Here is an 18,895-nt window from a genome sequence, read left to right as displayed (position 1 = left end):
AATAAATAAAGAGTTTTAAAACCATAAAATTTAAAAGAGCTCTCATTATTCACATATTCCTCATTTTTATTTGCACATCCCTAAAGCGTATTGGACTATATGGTTCCTCTGAGCCCAAACATATTGATCTATACGCTTCCTATTGGACAACTTTTCTGATGCTTTTCAGCCATTTTTCAGATACTTTTCAGTCAATGATTAGGGACCAGAGGAAGTGTATTGCCCTATACGACCCTAGAAGAAATTTTCTTTTCCCACGGCACCATATTGCTCTTAGCAAACTTTTTTTTTTTAATTTGAGTTAGTTTTTTTTGTTATAAAATAATGATGGCTATTTTGTTATAAATTTTTGTAAATAACGTAGTTAAATTAAGTAAGCCAAACAAACTAAGCATATACATACATTACAACTTACCAAACCAAACATCCTAATTAAACGGAAATTAAATCGTTCATATATTAAAACATAAAAACTCAATTGTTCGTACAATATTGCATCGTATAAAAACATCACAAACCACTATCGTCATCAATCCTCGTCAGACTCCTCATCAGACTCCTCGTTAGACTCCGCGAGCTCCTCCTCCGTAAATGTCGGGCCACGCCTAATAGAGGGCGAGGGGTTGTGCCTATTGGTTTAGCATTTATTACTTTTAAATCATATAGGAAGCGTATTGTGCTATACCCTTCGTATTAAGGGATGTACACTGATTTTTGAGGGATGTCTAGATACCATCAGCCTTTAAAGACCCCTTAAGACTAGTGGGTATGGTTTGGCTCATCCCCACGGGGATGAGCCTCCACGTAGGCGCCACGTAGGCGGCTCGTGGGGGATGAGCCAAATGAAGGATGGAGGGGGATGGAGGATGGGGCCCCACCTCATTATTTTATAATTTCTTTTGTTTTAATTTTATAACCCAAGGTAATAAAATCTTTATAAAATTTAAAAAACACAATATAAAACAACATAAAATAATTTCATTTCATAACATAAAAATAAAAAAAATTACATTTCCTAAAAAAAAAAAACCGAAACTAAAAAATAAAAAAAGCCTACGAATTCTAAAATTTAAAACAAACACACTACTCGTCTTCGTCTTCGCCTTCGGCTCCGTCATCGTCCACCATGTTAACGTTGTTCCAAATATGTTCTACCAGATCTTGTTGAAGGTTTGCATGCGTGAAGTCGTTTGTTAGCGAGAACGAGTTTAAATCCTGTTGTGGGGGATCAACCGGGACAGTGTTCCCCCAAGGTGCATTCTCATCAAACTCACAAATCGCCCGACCCTCGTCTTCAATAATCATGTTATGGAGCAAAATGCAAGCGTACATACAAAGACGCAGCCTTTTTGGGGTGAACGCACGTGCCGGTTGTGCAAGGATGGCCCATTTTTTTTGTAAGACACCAAAAGCACGTTCGAAGACGAGGGCCACCAAGGATTAGAAGCCATTGTGAGTAAAAAGATATTTTTTTTTATAAAAGTGGGAGAAATTGGTATAAAAGTGAGAGGGTTTTGGGTTGAAAGTGGGGAAATAATAGTGAAAGTGGGTGATTTTATAGATTAAAATGAATTTTTTTTTTTAAATAATTCTAGCCGTTCAACGGCTATATTTTTTGAATGGAGGAGCGGCGCACCCGGCTATGGGTGGCCGTTTGAGACGGGAGCCGATCCAGGGGGGCGGTGTGGGGGTCCGGCGCCGGGCCAAGCCGGGCCAAGCCGGCCCCCATACCTTCTAGTCTAAGAGGCCCTAAAATTTTGGGTTGCCCCCCCCCTCTTTTAAATGCATTTACTTTTATACCACTTTGGACGGCTGCTTCTTTTATGAGCCTTTTATTTGACACCATTTTCTTCATCATCAACGTGTGATGAGAAGTTTTTCTAAACACGTTTCTATAACTTTTTATTGTGATTTCAAATCAAAATACGACTTTTACAGCACATACGAAAACCCGAATTTTGAGTGATGCCTTTAGTAATCATATTTATGTTATGGTAACAAGTAAATAAATTCTCAAACTTGTTAAAATATGACAATAACAAAAAATCTGGAAGCACAGCAAACAAAATGCATACAAGCAAAAGATAATTCTCAAACTTTACATGACAATGGAAAAATATAAAACTCAAATACAGGGCCGGAAACTTGGTCCGTATGACTTTTTTCGTCTCAATCGCGTTCTCTATGAATAACAGACGGAACAGGCGGTTCCAGGGTTACATCATCACCAGATTGACTTTGATGTTCCTTTAGAAACCTGCTAGGGCTGGGAGAACTGGATTTATAAGCGGGAAATGACGTGCTTTGTGAAGGAGAACTCGGGCCAGATTTGTAACCGGATTTTTCTTCTAGAGGTAAAGTTGATAAAGGAATCTGATTATTATCATCACCTGTTTTTTTATAGAACTTATCCTCTTTAATGTCGTAATTATTTCCCGTACGCACTTCTTGAGCAAGTGAACACCAGCAGCAAAATAGCCACAATGCACAATCGGTAACAGCCGGTTTGCCGCAACATGAATCGGATGGAGGTAAGTTGAATCTTTTTCGCATTTGAATCCTCCAAAACCCACCGTAAAGCAAACCAAATACGCACAAAAATATTCCTGTGATACCCAATGCTTCGCGTACAGTCTCGTTGTCAATGTTAACAGCGGCCAAGTTAAAAATCCAAAAAGGCGCCAAACAGAACAGAAGAAACGTTGCGGTGTGAACGTACATGTTTCCGAATCCGAGTCTCTCCATATTCCAACCGAAAACACAAAAACTACAAAATAACGAGAGGTATGCTAACGATATGTCTTCCCAAAAGTCGAATATACCCCCGCTCCATTTTGGGCTCGTTTCGTTTGTTTGTTCGTCTCGGGGAGTGAACGAGAATCTTCTTTCGAATGATTTGACACGTTGTTGATTTCGTTGACTATGACTAACATTATCTTGTTTAAGCTGTGATTCTTCATCTGAGGGTGTATCGTATTCTTTTCCAAGCGGGCTAACGACACAATACACACCCGCAATTGCAGGCGCACCGATTGCTATGGAGACAGTTATACCCACCCCGATTGCGGGTCTTTCTGATCGTCTGTAACCGACATTTAAACCGCATAAAGCATATTGTGCAAGACAGTTAAGGTTAAGCAGCAAGATAACAACTAACATGTGTGCCCATTCATGCGGTTTATAAGTTCCGTCTTTGCAGTATATTTTTCTTAACTTCGTAACATCTTCTTTTCTCCATCTTATCAGGAGTACAAGGTGGTAAAGACGTTGTGGATGTTGGTACAGACACATGAGGGTGAAAAGGGCATTTAAAATTTGGTTGTTGACTTCAAACCAAGCGTCTCTTTGCGTTTTTCGAGGAAGGGCGTGGTTTAACATACCCGTCATTACAAGGAAGAGAATTGCACCCGAGACAGCAACCGCTATAATCCAGATTAAGAGGACCATGTTCATCGGGTTTCGTATCCATTCTTTAGCCAATTTCTGAAGGGATACCCAATCGATTTTCTTGGAAAAGACCCTTGACAGGCGATCTCGGATCTTTTGACTTGTGCTTGAAGGTACGGTGCGTGAGAATTGATCTTTTTCTTGGGCAAGTCGTTGGAATTTGGCGGTTGGTGTACCTAAATTACCGAATACAAGAAAACTCGGTGTTCTGTTAGTTAGGCTACCGTCACTTGGAGTTTGAGCATCTCCGTCCCTAAGAAATCCTCTTCGAGAGGAGGTTTCGATATGCAAATCAACACGATTCTTGATTTTACCTCCGTTAGATTTCTCTTCGTCAACTCCAGAATTATCGTTTGTAGACATTGTGACTTAGTCCTAATATCTTATTAAAACGCCAGTTGCTCCTAATTGTCAGTTAGATTCGGTGGCAGTGCTGCAAATGCATCTACTGGAAATAAAAATAACAAATACATAAAACCGTCAATTGATTGCCAATACAACGATTGATTGATTACGCTAACGAAAACATAAAAAAAACATACAAAATCAAAATGAGCACCTTCATTACATCATCTGCAACATGCCTGATGAACAAAATTAACCTAAATACATAAAACCTGAAATTAGTCAATTAGGATAACTTAGACATCAAATTTATAAGTAACTTCACATGATTAATTCACAACTAATTTTGAACAGAATTACATAAATATCAAAGCACATCCAATTTTGCAAAACAAATTGTATAATTAGATCTACTGTACACCAAATAGCCAAACAAACACAAATCTACAACAAATTAACAACACCTACTGTTGTTAACTTATGCTTAACCTAAAACTGTAATTATGAGGTCAAATTTGAGTTGTTAAACAGTTTATACACAAATTAAACAGCTGATCAACAACACCTACCAAAAGCCTTGAGAAGTCAAACAATCTGATCGCAAAACTGAGAGCAGTCAACGCGGATACATTGAAAGGCGTGCAAACGGAAGAATCTAAAAATCGTAAGAATAAAGCAAGCTATGAAAGAGGAAAAGGAAAGACGTACCGAGTTAGTTTGAAATCATCTTCCCTCCATTGATAAGGTTCGATTCAGAAGAATTATTGGAATTTGGAACAACAGGCAAAACCGTTGAATGGAGGATGATGACAACGGAAGAAGATATTTTTTCTGTTTTTTAAATATTTTGTGTACCACTTGTAAACTATCTGCGGATAGCAGCTTGGCTGCTTTGTTGATTTTAATCATTTTATTATTAAAGAATAATTATATTTATGAATTTACATCGAGATAGTTGGTAAACGGGTAACAAGTTGCGCCGCTACCCCTTTCTCTGAATAGCAAAACGAAGTATATTAAAAACTACGGGTATAGATCTCGTGGTCATAGTATTACTATGCATGACCCTTTGAACTCGACGCCGCTTACCAGCTTGTCAATTTTTTTTTATTAAATTCAACTTTGACAGATTTGGCTTGATTAAATTCATCTTATTCAAATGCTGGCTCGTCATTAATTTGTTGTTTGTTTCGTATATTGATAGTTTGACATGTGTTGAATGGTAGTTACAATAGTTAAGACCAAATGGAAATTCTTTGTTACAAGTTCGAGGTATTTAGTGTACACGTTCGCTAGAAACTAATCTGATTCAGCCTCAATGAAAAAATGAGAGTCAAGGGGGCAACACCCCTCCACGGGGTCCAAAGGACAATCAAATCGGTTCAAACCACTCAATTAAAAAAAGCAGTGTCGTAAAAATCAGGACTAGTTGACCATTAACTGAGTATTTTTTCGTTAATCCGTCTATTAATCACTAGTCGGCTCTAATCGGCCTTAGTTGGCCGGCCAAAAATCAGCGATTCCGGCCAAATACCTGATTAACTGAGTATTTTTTCGTTGATCGGTCTATTAATCGCTAGTCGGCTCTAATCGGCCTTAGTTGGCCGGCCAAAAATCGGCGATTCCGACCAAATACCTGTAATTTTCCGTCCCAAACCTATAAATTCCGACCGATTTCCAACCAAATCATGTGGATTCCGGTGATTAATCTTGTATACTTATAAAAAATGAGTTGAGGAGAGGTTAAAACCTGTCTACTTAAAATATTTACCTATACAAATATGTATATGTATACGTAAAATTGAAAATTACATATAAAAATCTCAATCCGATTAATCGTAAATCGGTTCCTCAAAAGCCGACTAGTGCTTTTTACAACCTTGAATAAAAGTGAAAAACCTTTTGATGAAGTAACGTGTCATTTCAACCAAACAAGGCGATGTTTCATTACATATAATTAATGAGTATCTGGTTTATTTTCGAGTTCTAAACAAATGAATTGTTAAGGGGGTAGGGGCGCTCCAAATTCCATCACTCACAGCATCCAATCAAGTTCAGTCACGTCATCAAGCTTTATTCCATCATAGTGGTGGATTTTTGTGCAAATATCCATCACTCACCACACCAACAATTTTCCTTACAACCCAACAATTTCCTTCACATTCTTCAACTTTTCACGCGTGATAGTGACCACGCGTTGTCAGTTCCACGCGTGATAGGATTGAGCGGCGGCGGTGTTCCACGGGGATCCACGCGTGATCACCGTGCCACCACGGAGCGCCCCATCCCCCTAATAACTCGTCAAAATATTTCAACATAAAGGGTATTACCACGATTCCAAAAGATTCTCCTAGACAATATTGTATACCAAACAACATATTAAATATCAAGATATGTAAAAAAAAGCAAGTCAACTCATGAGATAGTTCGACTTGAGCTATCAAGTCATATTGAACATTACGAGTCAAGCCATAAACCTTTCCTATTAGGAAATCAGAAAGAAGGAAAAAGAAATTTGTCAGTTCAAAAAAAAAAGGAAATCAGAAAGAAAAATTCATCTGGATAGTTGGTATATGGATGAGTATCATAAATAGAACTAGTTAATCTAATTTATTTTGGTTTATATGAATATATTCTAATCTAACATCCGATGTAAACGTGTATAGTTTATTTATTATCAATACATAGAAATCATTTTACTTTCATTAAAAAAATGATTTGATGTCACATGGTTAGCCAGGTGTCTTAATCTAATCAAAATGAAACAAGTTCTAGATGGAAAAGCATTGTATTAGAACCCATGTTCCATATTTAAATGGAATCTTTTGTAAGTATATGTTTTTCCTTGGTAGTATTTAAACTGTGTGACGAACTTGATTGTATTTTTTTTTTTTAAAATTGTTAATATTATTACCTTTTGTCCACCACTAATACTGTGTCTATTGTTTTATAGCCTAGTAACATCTTGAGAATGAGATAAGGTTTCAGGACCAATAGGTCATTGGTCCTGGGTTTGATTCCCACATAGGGGTCCCATATTTATTGACTTTCTCCTGAATTTGTGTATAGGCATTATGTCTAGTGGAGATGAATATGATCGGATGGTTTCGCTGATGGCACGATACTCAATTGGTCCGTCAGTGATCCAAATTTGTCGTTCAAAAAAATAAAAATAAAAAAAGCAAAAAACAAAACCTAGAACAAATTGTGTACTGAATATTCTTTGATACAAGTTCTATATTTAATAAATGCGTAAGTTGTATAAAAGATTCATAGTTTTTTAATTTGATGACTATAAAAGCAGATAGAGTAAATTACGTTTTTGGCCCCTATGGTTATATCACTTTTACTATATTAGTTCAAAATAAGAATTTTTAACATATCTGCCATCATGGTCCCTATAACTAATCATTTTAGCCCCTAAGTCTAACCAAACCCTCAACTCAGGTTAATTAACAGGTGCATGACTTGCACATGATGTCTTTTATTGTAATTTCCCCTTTAATGAGTTTATAAATAAAACCCTACTTCATCTTCTTCCTGATTCCATCTTCTCTGTTATTTCATCTTCTTTTAAAACCCTAATTTCAGACCAGACCTTTCAAATCAAAGATGGGTTATCTGCAGATGTGGGTTACCTTCAGATGTGGGTTACGTCTATGAACATCACATGGTACGGTTGATTGATGGTATGGTGATGATGGTGGTGAAGAACGGTGACCGGAGAAGACGATTGATGTGGGTTACCAGTGATGATGGAGGTCAACAGTGACGATGAGAGGGTGGTTCACGGTTGTAGGTGGTGGTTGTGGTGGACATCGGAGGTTGGTTCGACGGGGAAGACGATGGAGAAGAACTGTCGGTGGAGATCGACTCCGTTCAAACATCCGGCGACGATTGACACAGCCATGAGCGATGATGGTGGTCAGGTCAGGTGTATGTGGCGCGATGGTTGTCGGATTTTGTGGGTCAGTCGGATTTGGGGGTGTATGGTGGTGGTTTAACGAATATGAATCTCCCAGATCTGTTAATGTTTGATTGGAATCGGATTTGGTGGGTTTCATTCGAACACACAAAACACTGAATTTGGGTTTTGTTTTTGATTTGTTCTTTGTAATCGGTGGTCGGACGGTGACAGAGGTTGCCGGACTTGTGCTGGTTCCGGTCCCCCTCTCCCGGTTTGGATCTTGGTTCGTCCAAATCAACCATATTAGACCGGTAACCTGTGTTGGGTTTGTTGGAATTGTAATTTGTTGGTTGAGTAAATTTATCTGCTACATTAGATTTATGTTTGGATTGGATATGTGCATTCATTTCTATGATTTGGACCTGAAGATGATGATGTGTTGTTGATGATTTGGGTTAGAAGATGATGTGCAGATGATAATTATTGTTTTATTTTTATAAAGTTAGTAAAAGTAAAGGGGAGAGGAAATTACCAATTTACCCATCATGTGCATGTCATGTGACTAATAATTAACCAGGGTTTGGGGTTGAGTTAGACTTAGGGGCCAAAACAGTTAGTTATAGGGACCATGGGGCAGATATGTTAAAAATTCTTATTTTAGGCTAATATAGTAAAATGATATAACCACAGGGGCCAAAAACGTAATTTACTCAAGCAGATAACTTTAAGTATCATATAAACATTTATGTGTTGATATAACTATGATACATTAGTTGATTATATAAGGCCGGAGGGTGTGGGGGCGCCACCGTTGCCTACTCAGCATCAATGGCGCCTGGGTGGTGACGCCACCCCACACCATGGGTCATGGGGTTTAAGGAGGGGCGCTATAGGTAGCTCGCTACCATGGTAATGAGGAGGAAGAAGTGTTCAGGTGGGCCCATGCATTTCAACCAATACAATACAGGCTTTATCCCACACCCTGCAAGTTAAGCGAAAGCGTTATAAAACCCCCTGGCTGACGTGGATCCTACATGTCGCTGATGTGTCTTGATAAAGCCCCTAGGGGCTCCATCCCACACCATCCAGCCTGACCGTCTACAATATTGTCTTTCTCTCGATCATTAAATCTGCATAACACTACACCAAGTGTATTATGCGTCTTTTTTTGACCTGCAACTTCATTAAGATAAAGGCTAGCAAGCCACACTAGCACAACACTACAACAAGCAGGAAAGAAACATAACAACCTCAGATTACAAACTTTTCCCACTAAGACCGGTCAAGGATTCTAGCAACATTCACCGGCACACTTTCAAAGATGAGCTTGTTCCGGGCACACCAAAGACGCCAACACCCAATCATCACCAAAGCCTGGATCATTTGCTTCTCCCTTTCATTTCCTTGGACCTACTTGTGCAGCTCAAAGATGTCGTGAATTGAGAATGCGAAGATAGGGGAAATTCGTAACCATGAACTCAAATTCTGGCAAATGATTGTGGCCACATAGCACGCCGTGGTCAGCTGACTCTTCACCATACCCACATAAACTACACTCAGACGGGCCAACGAGCATGTTTCTTTTGATGAGATTGTCCACAGTGGGAAGACGGTTCATGAGAACTCGCCAGCCATACACATTGAGCTTTAGAGGCACCTAATTGTTCCAGGCTAAAACTTCATTTTGAGCGATAGGATCTGGACAAGACAGAATCTTTTTCATCGATGCCACAAAGAAAGAACCCAAGACATCCCCGAGCCAGAACCACGAATCAGGAGCTGGACCGAAGCACGTGCTCAAACAGCTAACCAAAAGATCTGCTAATTTTGATGACATTTCTTTTAACACAATATCTTGTGTAAATTCCGTTGATTGATATTTTTCTTATTAAAACATTATTTCAAGTTGTTACTCTTATCTTCTTCATATGACAAATGCTGACTGTGTTTTAAAGGCTAGGGGATTATATGACAAGTTGAAGAATCAGAAAAAACATATAAAGGTTACATATGTATATTCTTTGGATTATAAGCTTCTTTCTAAAGCATACACAAAGGCAGACATGAAGGAGCTATACAAAAGCTGTACTGCTGTAGAACCGTATGGACAGATGAAACTATACCCTACAAAAGGTACTTTCTAGAAGCTTCTAGGCGTGCCCCGGTCATTACAAGCTGATCAAGCTGCAACGAAATTAACCTATGGTCTCGTATTCAAACCTTTTCCCTTGTACGGAAGACTAAATGAAAAGCAAGCAAATAGCATGATAAACTGAAGCGAAAAGCTTAAGCATAACAAAACAACACGCAACATACATTTTTAATACGATGAATATTATTATAGCAGTATCTTTAGAAGCGACCCTAAATAAACCTTTCGAGGCTTTAAAAAGAAATAACCTGCAGCCAACAGCTCATTCTTCCTCTGTCTCTGCAGATGAAATTATCAAATGATGGTTAATAATCTTACATTAACTGAAAAGTCTATTTCAAAACACAAACCAAATAACATTTTGCAGGAGCGTGAAGCAATACAACATAGCAGAAATTATTTGTACTGACGAAAAAGAAAATTAAAATAAATGAAAATAGTTTACCGTGTATTGCATCCATGTTGTTTTCCTTGTAAACACCAAGCGGCGAACCATGGACAGACAGAAGCATCTCACCCTGTTTTGGAAGCCGTAAAGTTTTCGGCGTCATACCAACCGACAACCTCCCGCTACTTACCTGCAATTATAATGTTAGTTATCAGATTCACATTATTAAATTAAAATTCAGATAACAAAATTTCTCAATATCTTCACTGTCAAACATACCCCCGGAGTTTGCATATAATCTTCAATGCCAAGAATATGAGTGTCAGATGGCTCCTCTAGAACCTAAAGCACGAACCAAAAAAAGCAATAATTCACCGTATTAGATTAAATGACAGCTAACTAAGAAACCTATATCAAAATGCATAAGAACATACGGAATCCTTCATCTGAAGATTATCAGCACCAATGAAGCTCGTTCTTCCTGGCAACAACAACAGATAGGTAAACGATAATGCATCGAATAGAATACAAACTTAAATCGTTATGGAAGAAAAGTTTACCAGTTTGACTTGAAAAGTCAAAGCCACCAAAAGATGGAATTGCGGTAGAGAATTCAGGAGCAGCGCGGGACATATGTTGTAGAAAATAAGAGATCATGTTTCCTCCATCGGCTGTGTTCATAGATATGTCGCCATCTTGATTTTTCCGTTTAACTTCAATCGGTCCGTTTTGCTCAGGTCTTGAAACCATTAGGTTCGGAAGATTTTCCTCAAAGAATTTAAGTAATGGGGTCTGTAGCTGTTCCTCGCTAATACTAGAACTCAGCAAACGTTTAGCAGTAAGTAATCTTTCGATCTCTACATCACGAATCGTCCGGATTGCATCACACTGGCGCTTAACTGAATCATACCACCAAGGCAATCAACAGATATATATAAAGCAGTACAAGCCAAACAAGCCAATAATTTATAGCAAAAGCAGATACCTTCTTGGTCAATGAACACGTTTTCTTCTGGCAACACACGTGTATCAACATTACACTGTGAGTCATTCAACTTAGACGGTTTAGTAACCTTCTTTGCCTTCCGTTTAGGCATCACAAACGCATAAAAGTTGCTCACAGCACAGCTTAGCCGAACTCTAATACAGCAACTAGTATAAACTATAGTGTCAGAAGTAACCCAACATTAATAAGCGTTGCCGAAATTGATATATCCTTTCCCTACATTAAGAAAAAAACCATATTTTCAATCAATTACTGTAAAGTCTAGCGACAAACAAAATGTTCTGCATTTACATTTTCCAAACAAAGAAAGTTTCAGATCAAGATCAAATAACAGCTTTCAATTTTCTTAAACAATATTTAAAGCATAGTTATTAAAGGCACTAGGCGCACTCAAGGCGCACAGGCCTTGCCCGGGGCCTAGGCGCAAAGCGCAAAAAAAGCGAGGGCCTAAGAAAAATAAAGCGCTTTTTAAAAAAAATAAAAATATATTATGTATTAGAAAAAAAATACTATTTTTCAAATAAAATAAACAAAGTCTATTATGTAACACTTTATATCATCTAATTAGTACCAAAATATTAGTGTTATAAAGTAGTTTTCGTTGAATAAAAGTAGAAATCTGGCTAGAATCTTGTTGGAATTTAGAGAATTTGGCCGGAAGCTCTTCTGAATCTAGGAATCTCGCCGGAATGTGCGCCTAAACCATCACCTGGAGAATTAAAGCGCAATTTCCTCGACTGAAAGCGCAACTGCCTCGCCTCGCCTGAAAAATGGGCCTAGGCGCAAGAGGCGATGGCTTTTAACAACTATGATTTAAAGGTCCAATAAATTTAAATTATCTCAGACATTTCATCAAACAGTTTCATGAGTTTAACATCATACCATCTCCAAGTCCACACACCTGACATTACAAATTACTACTTTATTCTGATAAAATCGAACATTTTACAAGCGTGATTTTCACTCATTCCGCTAAAACATAAGCTATATGAACATTTTACATTTTCCAAACTAAATTCATTCAAACAATATCCCGTAGTCCACTAGCTATTAATATGTCAATGTGATTATAAAAACAATATAATTACAGAATAAAATGTATAAGAAATCAAGAATATGGAATAAACATCAAATAGCTAGCAATTAAAGGTCAACAGCAAACATAATAGCTGCTGTTAGAAATTACAAATGAATCATGAACCTAATTCAACACTGAGTAGCAATTAAAGACAGTACGGTGTTTGGTTGATACACGAAAACAAGAATTAAGTGATGGAGAAATGTAAATGTAGTGAATGGAACCTGAAACATGCGATTTAGGCTGCGATTAAAGCGTAGAAGCTGGACTGGCAGAATTAGGGTTCTTTCAAGAATGATAAAATAGAAGAGGCTAGATAATCATATCATAAGTGTGAGAAAGTGAGAGAACTTACGGTGGTGGTTGTTGCGAGCGGACTGGAGGTCGACGGAGGTGGGACGGTTGCAGTGGACTGGAGGTCGACGGAGGTGAGACGGTTTTAGGATCGGAGATGATCTGGAATGAAAGTATGTTTCAATCGTTTAATTGGACTATCTATTACTTCAACATCGACAATTGCAGTTTTGTTTCTACATTTTTTTTTTAAATTAGTAATGGGTCGATCCGGGTCGATTATGGATCGATCCATATAATTAATTGAATAAATGGATTAATCCATTAGATTAATTAATGAATTGATGGATATTTTTTTATGATCCAAGATTTATATAAATATAACTAGAATTACCACCCGCTGCAATGTGACGGGAATTCTTTAGTTATATATCGTATTAGATGAAATGCAAATGTTTCTTACATGACCACGAGCCTATGTGAAAAACATAGAAAAGAATAACTAAGTTGATTTCTGACCCGCGCGTTGCGACAGACCTATCAAACAGGAAAAAATAGATGCGCTGCGATGGGTCTGTCAAACAGGAAAAGTAGATGAAAAACATTGAACCCCACACGCACATTGCGACGTGTTAACTCGGAAAAATTGAGAACGAAACTTTAAACGGAAAATTTACGAAAGATGAAAAGTCTAAGGGATTAAAATTGAAAGTAAAAAAGTGTTGGGTTAAATTGTAAAAGATGAAAAACTTTGTGTTAAAAGCAAAAAAAAAAAAAAAAAAAAAAAAAAAAATCAAAGGGGTTAATTGCAAAAGATGGAAACTTTAGATTTAAAAGTGAAATATCAAATTAATCAAAGGGTTAAATTACTTATGATTGAAACATTAAACCTAATTTGCCAAATATGTAAACTTTAGAGTTAGAAATGAAAATTTCAAAATTATTTTTGAAAAACTCCCAAAGCATCATGTACAACATATATATGCATAAGTAACTTGCTAATTTATACTATTTAAATAAATTAGATTGAGGGGGTGTTTGGGATTCCTTCTCAAAATGACTTATTAACTTATATAAGTTAGAGAAAAATGCCCGGATAGTCCCTGTGGTTTTGCATTTTTCATCTATAGTCCCCAACTTTCTAAAATTACCTGAATAGTCCCCAACTTTTCATTTTTTGTTCCCGGATAGTCCCTGGGTCTAACTTCAGTTTGTTGTCTCTGTTAAGTGGGTGTGAAATGACAAAAATACCCTTTCCTTTAAAAGGCCAAACCACAGGGACTATCCGGACATCTTCTACATTTTTAGAGAAAAACCCCACCACCACACTTTCCGGCGAAATTAATTTCCGGCGACTTTAAATCTTGAACGCGAGTTATTCCGGCACCGCCGCCTTTCTGGTGAACTAACTTTGACCACAAATACAAAAGTGTTGATTTCTCGTTCCCTTCGTTACCAGATGAAAACGATGACATGACTGATCAACATAATTCTCAACTCAGGTTTGTTTAAAAAATCATTACTTTCTAAAGACAAATCACAGAATAACAACATAACCTGTGTTAACCGTTTTGATCAGGTTTTAGTTAATAAGAGTGCAAGCAAGAAGCTATGGGGAAAATTACAAATGGCTTGAAATGTTCAAAGATGTTCGTGTTGGACTGTTGTCATCTTCTGTGTTTCGTTGAGTGATTTTGATGAGTATGCCATTGATGTAGATGGTAATTTAGTCAACAAAATGTTGCTAAATAAGAAGTTTTTCACAAGCATTGCGACACACCCGACTTATGATCAGATGGAGTTTCTTCTGGTACTAAACAAATTCGATGTGTTTGAGGAGAAACTCGAACGGGTTCCTTTAACTTGCTGTGATTGGTTCAGCGACTTCCAGCCGATAGTCAGCCGAAACAGCCAGAATAAAAACATTAGCAGCAACAACATTAATCATAGCCCTTGCTGTGATTGGTTTAGCGACTTCCAGCCGATAGTCACTCTCCACCAAATCAAATGTAGAAATTAACCTCTCACTCTCATATGTCGTTTACGTCTTGTACGATCAAAACCTCTCACTCTCAGTTGCGGGTCCACCACTTAAGATCATGTGGTCCGGTTGGATGTGAAGCTTATTCATATCGGTATCATATTTATACTTCTCAGAATGTAGTCTATACTTGGCGAATTCATGGGAAAGATGACTGAGGGCAAATGGTTGATCTGAAGTTGAAAGTAGCCGTCTGCTGTCTATTGTTACAGGTGCCCAGAACTGAGCAAAGAAGCACCAGGAATATGCATTAGAAAGTGCAGATTTGATCATTTCATGAAACATGGGAGGAGTGGCAAGATCAACTGCATAATAATTAGAGTGATTATTTATTAGAAAATGCAGATTTCATCTTAACAATTGAATTGATAAAGGAAAAGAGAAGCCAGCAACTCACGTGAAGATGAATTATTTTCACATCCTTCATCAGATTCGCTCCAAAATACCCATGGATAATGGATTACACCAAGATTCAGGTTCACTGTGATGAAGAGAGATTGGAGAAAAGATTTGAAGGAACTCGGAGATACCTAATTTAGAAATCATATCTGAAATTAGTTGACTTAGTTGACTGACAGTTAAGAAATGAAAAGCATACCCCGTTGAGAGAGAGGTGTGATGTGGCGGTGATGGTGGAGGGTGGAGGAGGGTGATGGTGGGTGGAGGTTGAAGATGAAGTGTGGTGGTGGGGTTTTATAAATAAAAATGAAGAAGATGCCCGGATAGTCCCTATGGTTTGGCCTTTTATGGAAAGGGTATTTTTGTCATTTCACACCCTATTAACAGAGAAAACAAACTGAAGTTAGACCCAGGGACTATCCGGGAACAAAAAAATGAAAACTTGGGGACTATTCAGGTAATTTTAGAAAGTTGGGGACTATAGGTGAAAAAATGCGAAACCACATGGACTATCCGGGCATTTTTCTCTATAAGTTATAAATGAGAAGTTAGAAATTGTAACTTTTCAGAAATGACTTCTCATACACAGAAAACTCTCTAAAATAAGTTAACCCAAACACTCAAAAAAACAACTTATTAACTTTTATAAGTCAATAAGTCATAAGTTGCTCCAAATAAGCTAACCCAAACACCCCCTGAATATGGATCAATATCCAATTCATTAACAGCCTACCAGACCATGAACATGATTCATATAAGATTTCTAATTTACTGATTGTTGTATATCCCCTGTTATTTCAACATCTCAAAAAGAACACACGTTATTATGTTAGTTGCAAATTATTATTATTATTATTATTATTATTATTATTATTATTATTATTATTATTATTATTATTATAATAGAGTGGAGATACAATAGGAAGTTTATTTGACTAAGAAGATTAAGAAGTGATCTTGACCATCCATTTAGTTGATCAAGGGCTAAGATTAAATGATGGAAATTGAAATGAAAAAAAGAGGCGCGTGAGTTTGTTTAAGGGCATTCTAGTCAATCCAAGCCAATAGTTTCTGTCTCCTCCAATCCCCCCCCTATTTTTGAACGTTAATAACTCTTTCATACGAAATTATTTTTTTTATAAAAATTGCACCAAAAAAGAGCGTTTTTTTAATCTTTAAAACGAGTATACTATTGCTATATTTTCAAAAAAACAAATTTAAAAACCCAGTTGCGTAAAATGTAATAGAAAAACCCCCAGTTACGTAAAACGCAATGAAAAAAAACCTAAAAAATGACATTTTTCTAAAACGCAATGCACCTAAAACACAAAGAAATGACTTATTTGTAAAACGCAATGACCAGAAAACACTTAAAATGTCTTATTTCTAAAACGCAATAGCCTAAAAACTCAAAAGAAAATGTACATTCTAAAACGCAATGGACTAAAAACACATAAAAATGTGTTTTTACCTAAAACGCAATGCGACAAAAACACAAAGAAATGTCTTATTTGTAAAACGCAATGGCCATAAAACACTTAAAATGTCTGTTTTCTAAAACGCAATGGACTGAAAACACATAAAAAAGTGTTTTACCTAAAACGCAATGCACAAAAAACACAAAGAAATGTCTTATTTGTAAAACGCAATGGCCATAAAACACTTAAAAATGACTCATTCTAAAACGCAATGGACTGAAAACACCTAAAAAATGTGTTTTACCTAAAACGCAATGACTAAAAACACTTCAAAAATGTGTTTTACCTAAAACGCAATGACTGAAAACACTTAAAAATGTGTTTTTTTTTCTAAAACGAAATAGTCAGAAAACACATAAAACTCTCTTATTTCTAAAACGCAATGGACACATAAAACTGTCTGGGAAACTGTCTGTGAATTGTCTGTGAACTGTCTCAACCCCAGCCACGGGCTCTGCCCCTTGGACCCCGCCAGGGGCTGCCGCCCCTGGGACCCCGCTACCAGGGGCGCTGCCCCCGGACCCCTTCCATGATCGTAAAAACGCAATGACTAAATCAAAAACCCATATCGTAAAAATGAAATTAAAGAATTTCTTACATGGATCGAAGTGATTTCTTCAACAATTTACGAATTTTGAATGATTGAAACACTTATCAGCACTCGAATCGAACGAGTCGAGTGATTATCTCCAAAATCACCGGAAAAAACGAGTTTTTTTTTATGAAATTAAACTGGGTTTTCTTCAAAAAAGCTGAAGAACACGTTGATCGGGTGTTTGAATCATTGATTGGTGATGAAAATCGCACTATAATGTAGTGATGATTGAGATAGAAAGTGAAGAAATGGTTAAAGATGGTGGGTTTTGAAAATGGTGATTTTGAAGTTACTGGGTTTTGAAAAGGAAGAAAAAAGGGTTGGATTGACTAAAATACCCTTTTTCTTTATTTTAAATGTTGCCATATGTCCTAATCCTATTGCTTCCTACACTTCCTATTTGATCTTTTCCCTATTATTAATAGTATAGTTATAATTTCATTTATATTATTAAAGAATGATACACAATACATGAAGATCCAAATAGTGGACCGAACACTGGTTCAACCACGATCAGATTTTAAAGCCTGAAACTAAGTGAAACTTGCATAAGTAACAGACCGGTTGGCTCGTCGCAGAGGTGGGAGGGCCACTCTGCGACCACCCTCCGGCGTGAGGATAAGTATTTGTTTAGAGAGAGAAAGTAGAGAGAGTAAGAACGAGGGATCAGAAAAATCGTATTTGAGGTGTACTTGGAGAGGGTATTTATACTAGCTAGCTTTAGATGACGTCACCCGGTAGGACGCACTTTATGATGTGCATTCTTCTCTTGGGAGGATGGACAGATCTTCTTGGTATTGATACAGGTGCCTTGAGTGTCCAAACTTTGCATAAGTAAATATCCGTCCGGCCTTTGGCCGAGGTCCGAACTCGGTCACGTAGCTACGATATATATGTAAAGTAGCTGCAATTTTAAGTGATTATGATGCAGGAGAAAAGAAACGAACTAGTAGAAAACAATGGTCAATGCTACACTACATTCACATGGTTTGTCAACAGCTAGAGGGACTTCCCCCTTATGCGTAAGGAAATCACTCGATAGATTCAGTTCGTTATCTATAGACACCCGTTATAGCAACCGAAAGTGGAAAAAAAAGTCGTAATATGCCCAATTAAAAACATAGAAATGAATATCGGTACCGACTTCAATACAGATGTCCGGTTGGATCATTTAGACTCGTTAGGGTACAAACACTTGTACCTAAATATTGAGATAAAAAAGTAAAACTAACCGCATATTTTTTTTTTAAATAAACGAGTGCAAGTATCAAAGACAAAAATCAAATTCAAAGACTACTAAATGAATTAGAAACGTGTATTATTTAAAGTATAAGGGGTAAACTTTAAACTTCACAAAAGAATTTCTCCCACGTATTGCGGCGGGAATTTGATTTTGGTCGGTATCGATTTAGGTCATTACAGTATCGGCATGATACCAACACTTCGCATGGCGACCGAAAGAGAAAATCAAAAAAATAAGTCATGAGATGGCCAAAAGATATCAACACATGTTTATAAAATCGAATATTATTGTTGATTCTAAGAACACTTGATACCAGTACCTATTGGTTCGGTTCGTCACGATAGTGACAATCATTATATCTTACGGTACTAAAAATTAGTATATTTTGAATACAAATCCGTTAACAATAAATTTTATACTTGAACACCGAGATAAAAACTTAAACACATCTATGTATTTAGGGTTTTTTTTAAGTTAACGAACCCAATTTATTCGAGGAAAATCAAATTAAATGAAAGCTAA

The 18,895-nt window shown here is 37.1% G+C and overlaps 2 protein-coding genes across 13 annotated transcripts; both read right to left on the bottom strand.

Moving 5' to 3' along the window:
• Window positions 1-2,006: 2,006 nt before the first annotated feature.
• On the bottom strand, window positions 2,007-4,654 carry LOC110904817. 11 transcript variants are annotated; one of them, XM_022150679.2, is made up of 3 exons: window positions 4,501-4,654; window positions 3,990-4,049; window positions 2,007-3,895 (listed from the first exon to the last, which is right to left on the bottom strand). In XM_022150679.2, exon 3 carries the CDS (start codon window positions 3,808-3,810, stop codon window positions 2,170-2,172), a length of 1,641 nt encoding a protein of 546 aa, XP_022006371.1. In that variant the 5' UTR covers window positions 3,811-3,895; window positions 3,990-4,049; window positions 4,501-4,654; the 3' UTR covers window positions 2,007-2,169. The 11 variants fall into 11 exon arrangements, with proteins under 11 accessions (XP_022006371.1, XP_022006372.1, XP_022006368.1 ...); XM_022150680.2 differs by having other exon boundaries at window positions 2,007-3,892; XM_022150676.2 differs by having other exon boundaries at window positions 4,007-4,049.
• Window positions 4,655-9,944: 5,290 nt separating this feature from the next.
• LOC110904819 lies at window positions 9,945-12,839 on the bottom strand. Of its 2 annotated transcripts, XM_022150686.2 has the most exons (8): window positions 12,679-12,838; window positions 12,548-12,591; window positions 11,225-11,461; window positions 10,800-11,138; window positions 10,674-10,720; window positions 10,519-10,581; window positions 10,297-10,429; window positions 9,945-10,130 (listed from the first exon to the last, which is right to left on the bottom strand). In XM_022150686.2, the coding sequence occupies exons 3-8, from the start codon at window positions 11,334-11,336 to the stop codon at window positions 10,114-10,116; spliced, it is 711 nt and encodes a 236-aa protein (XP_022006378.1). In that variant the 5' UTR covers window positions 11,337-11,461; window positions 12,548-12,591; window positions 12,679-12,838; the 3' UTR covers window positions 9,945-10,113. The 2 variants fall into 2 exon arrangements, with proteins under 2 accessions (XP_022006378.1, XP_022006377.1); XM_022150685.1 differs by lacking the exon at window positions 12,548-12,591 and having other exon boundaries at window positions 12,679-12,839.
• Between the last annotated feature and the right edge of the window lie 6,056 nt (window positions 12,840-18,895).

Source organism: Helianthus annuus, chromosome 14 (genome assembly GCF_002127325.2).
Source record: "Helianthus annuus cultivar XRQ/B chromosome 14, HanXRQr2.0-SUNRISE, whole genome shotgun sequence".
In the NCBI taxonomy this organism is placed as follows: Eukaryota; Viridiplantae; Streptophyta; class Magnoliopsida; order Asterales; family Asteraceae; genus Helianthus; species Helianthus annuus.
The sequence above is the reverse complement of the archived record's forward strand: the minus strand, read 5'-3'. Positions and strand labels throughout refer to the sequence as shown.

Bases quoted from the DNA above. Each gene is read 5' to 3' on its own strand.
- LOC110904817 (XM_022150679.2), bottom strand. From the start codon at position 3,810: ATGTCTACAAACGATAATTCTGGAGTTGACGAAGAGAAATCTAACGGA.
- LOC110904819 (XM_022150685.1), bottom strand. From the start codon at position 11,336: ATGCCTAAACGGAAGGCAAAGAAGGTTACTAAACCGTCTAAGTTGAAT. The intron at 10,721-10,799 runs GTAAACTTTTCT...TGTTGTTGCCAG, and splicing joins TGACTTTTCAAGTCAAACTG to GAAGAACGAGCTTCATTGGT. The intron at 10,430-10,518 runs GTATGTTTGACA...TTATAATTGCAG, and splicing joins ATTATATGCAAACTCCGGGG to GTAAGTAGCGGGAGGTTGTC.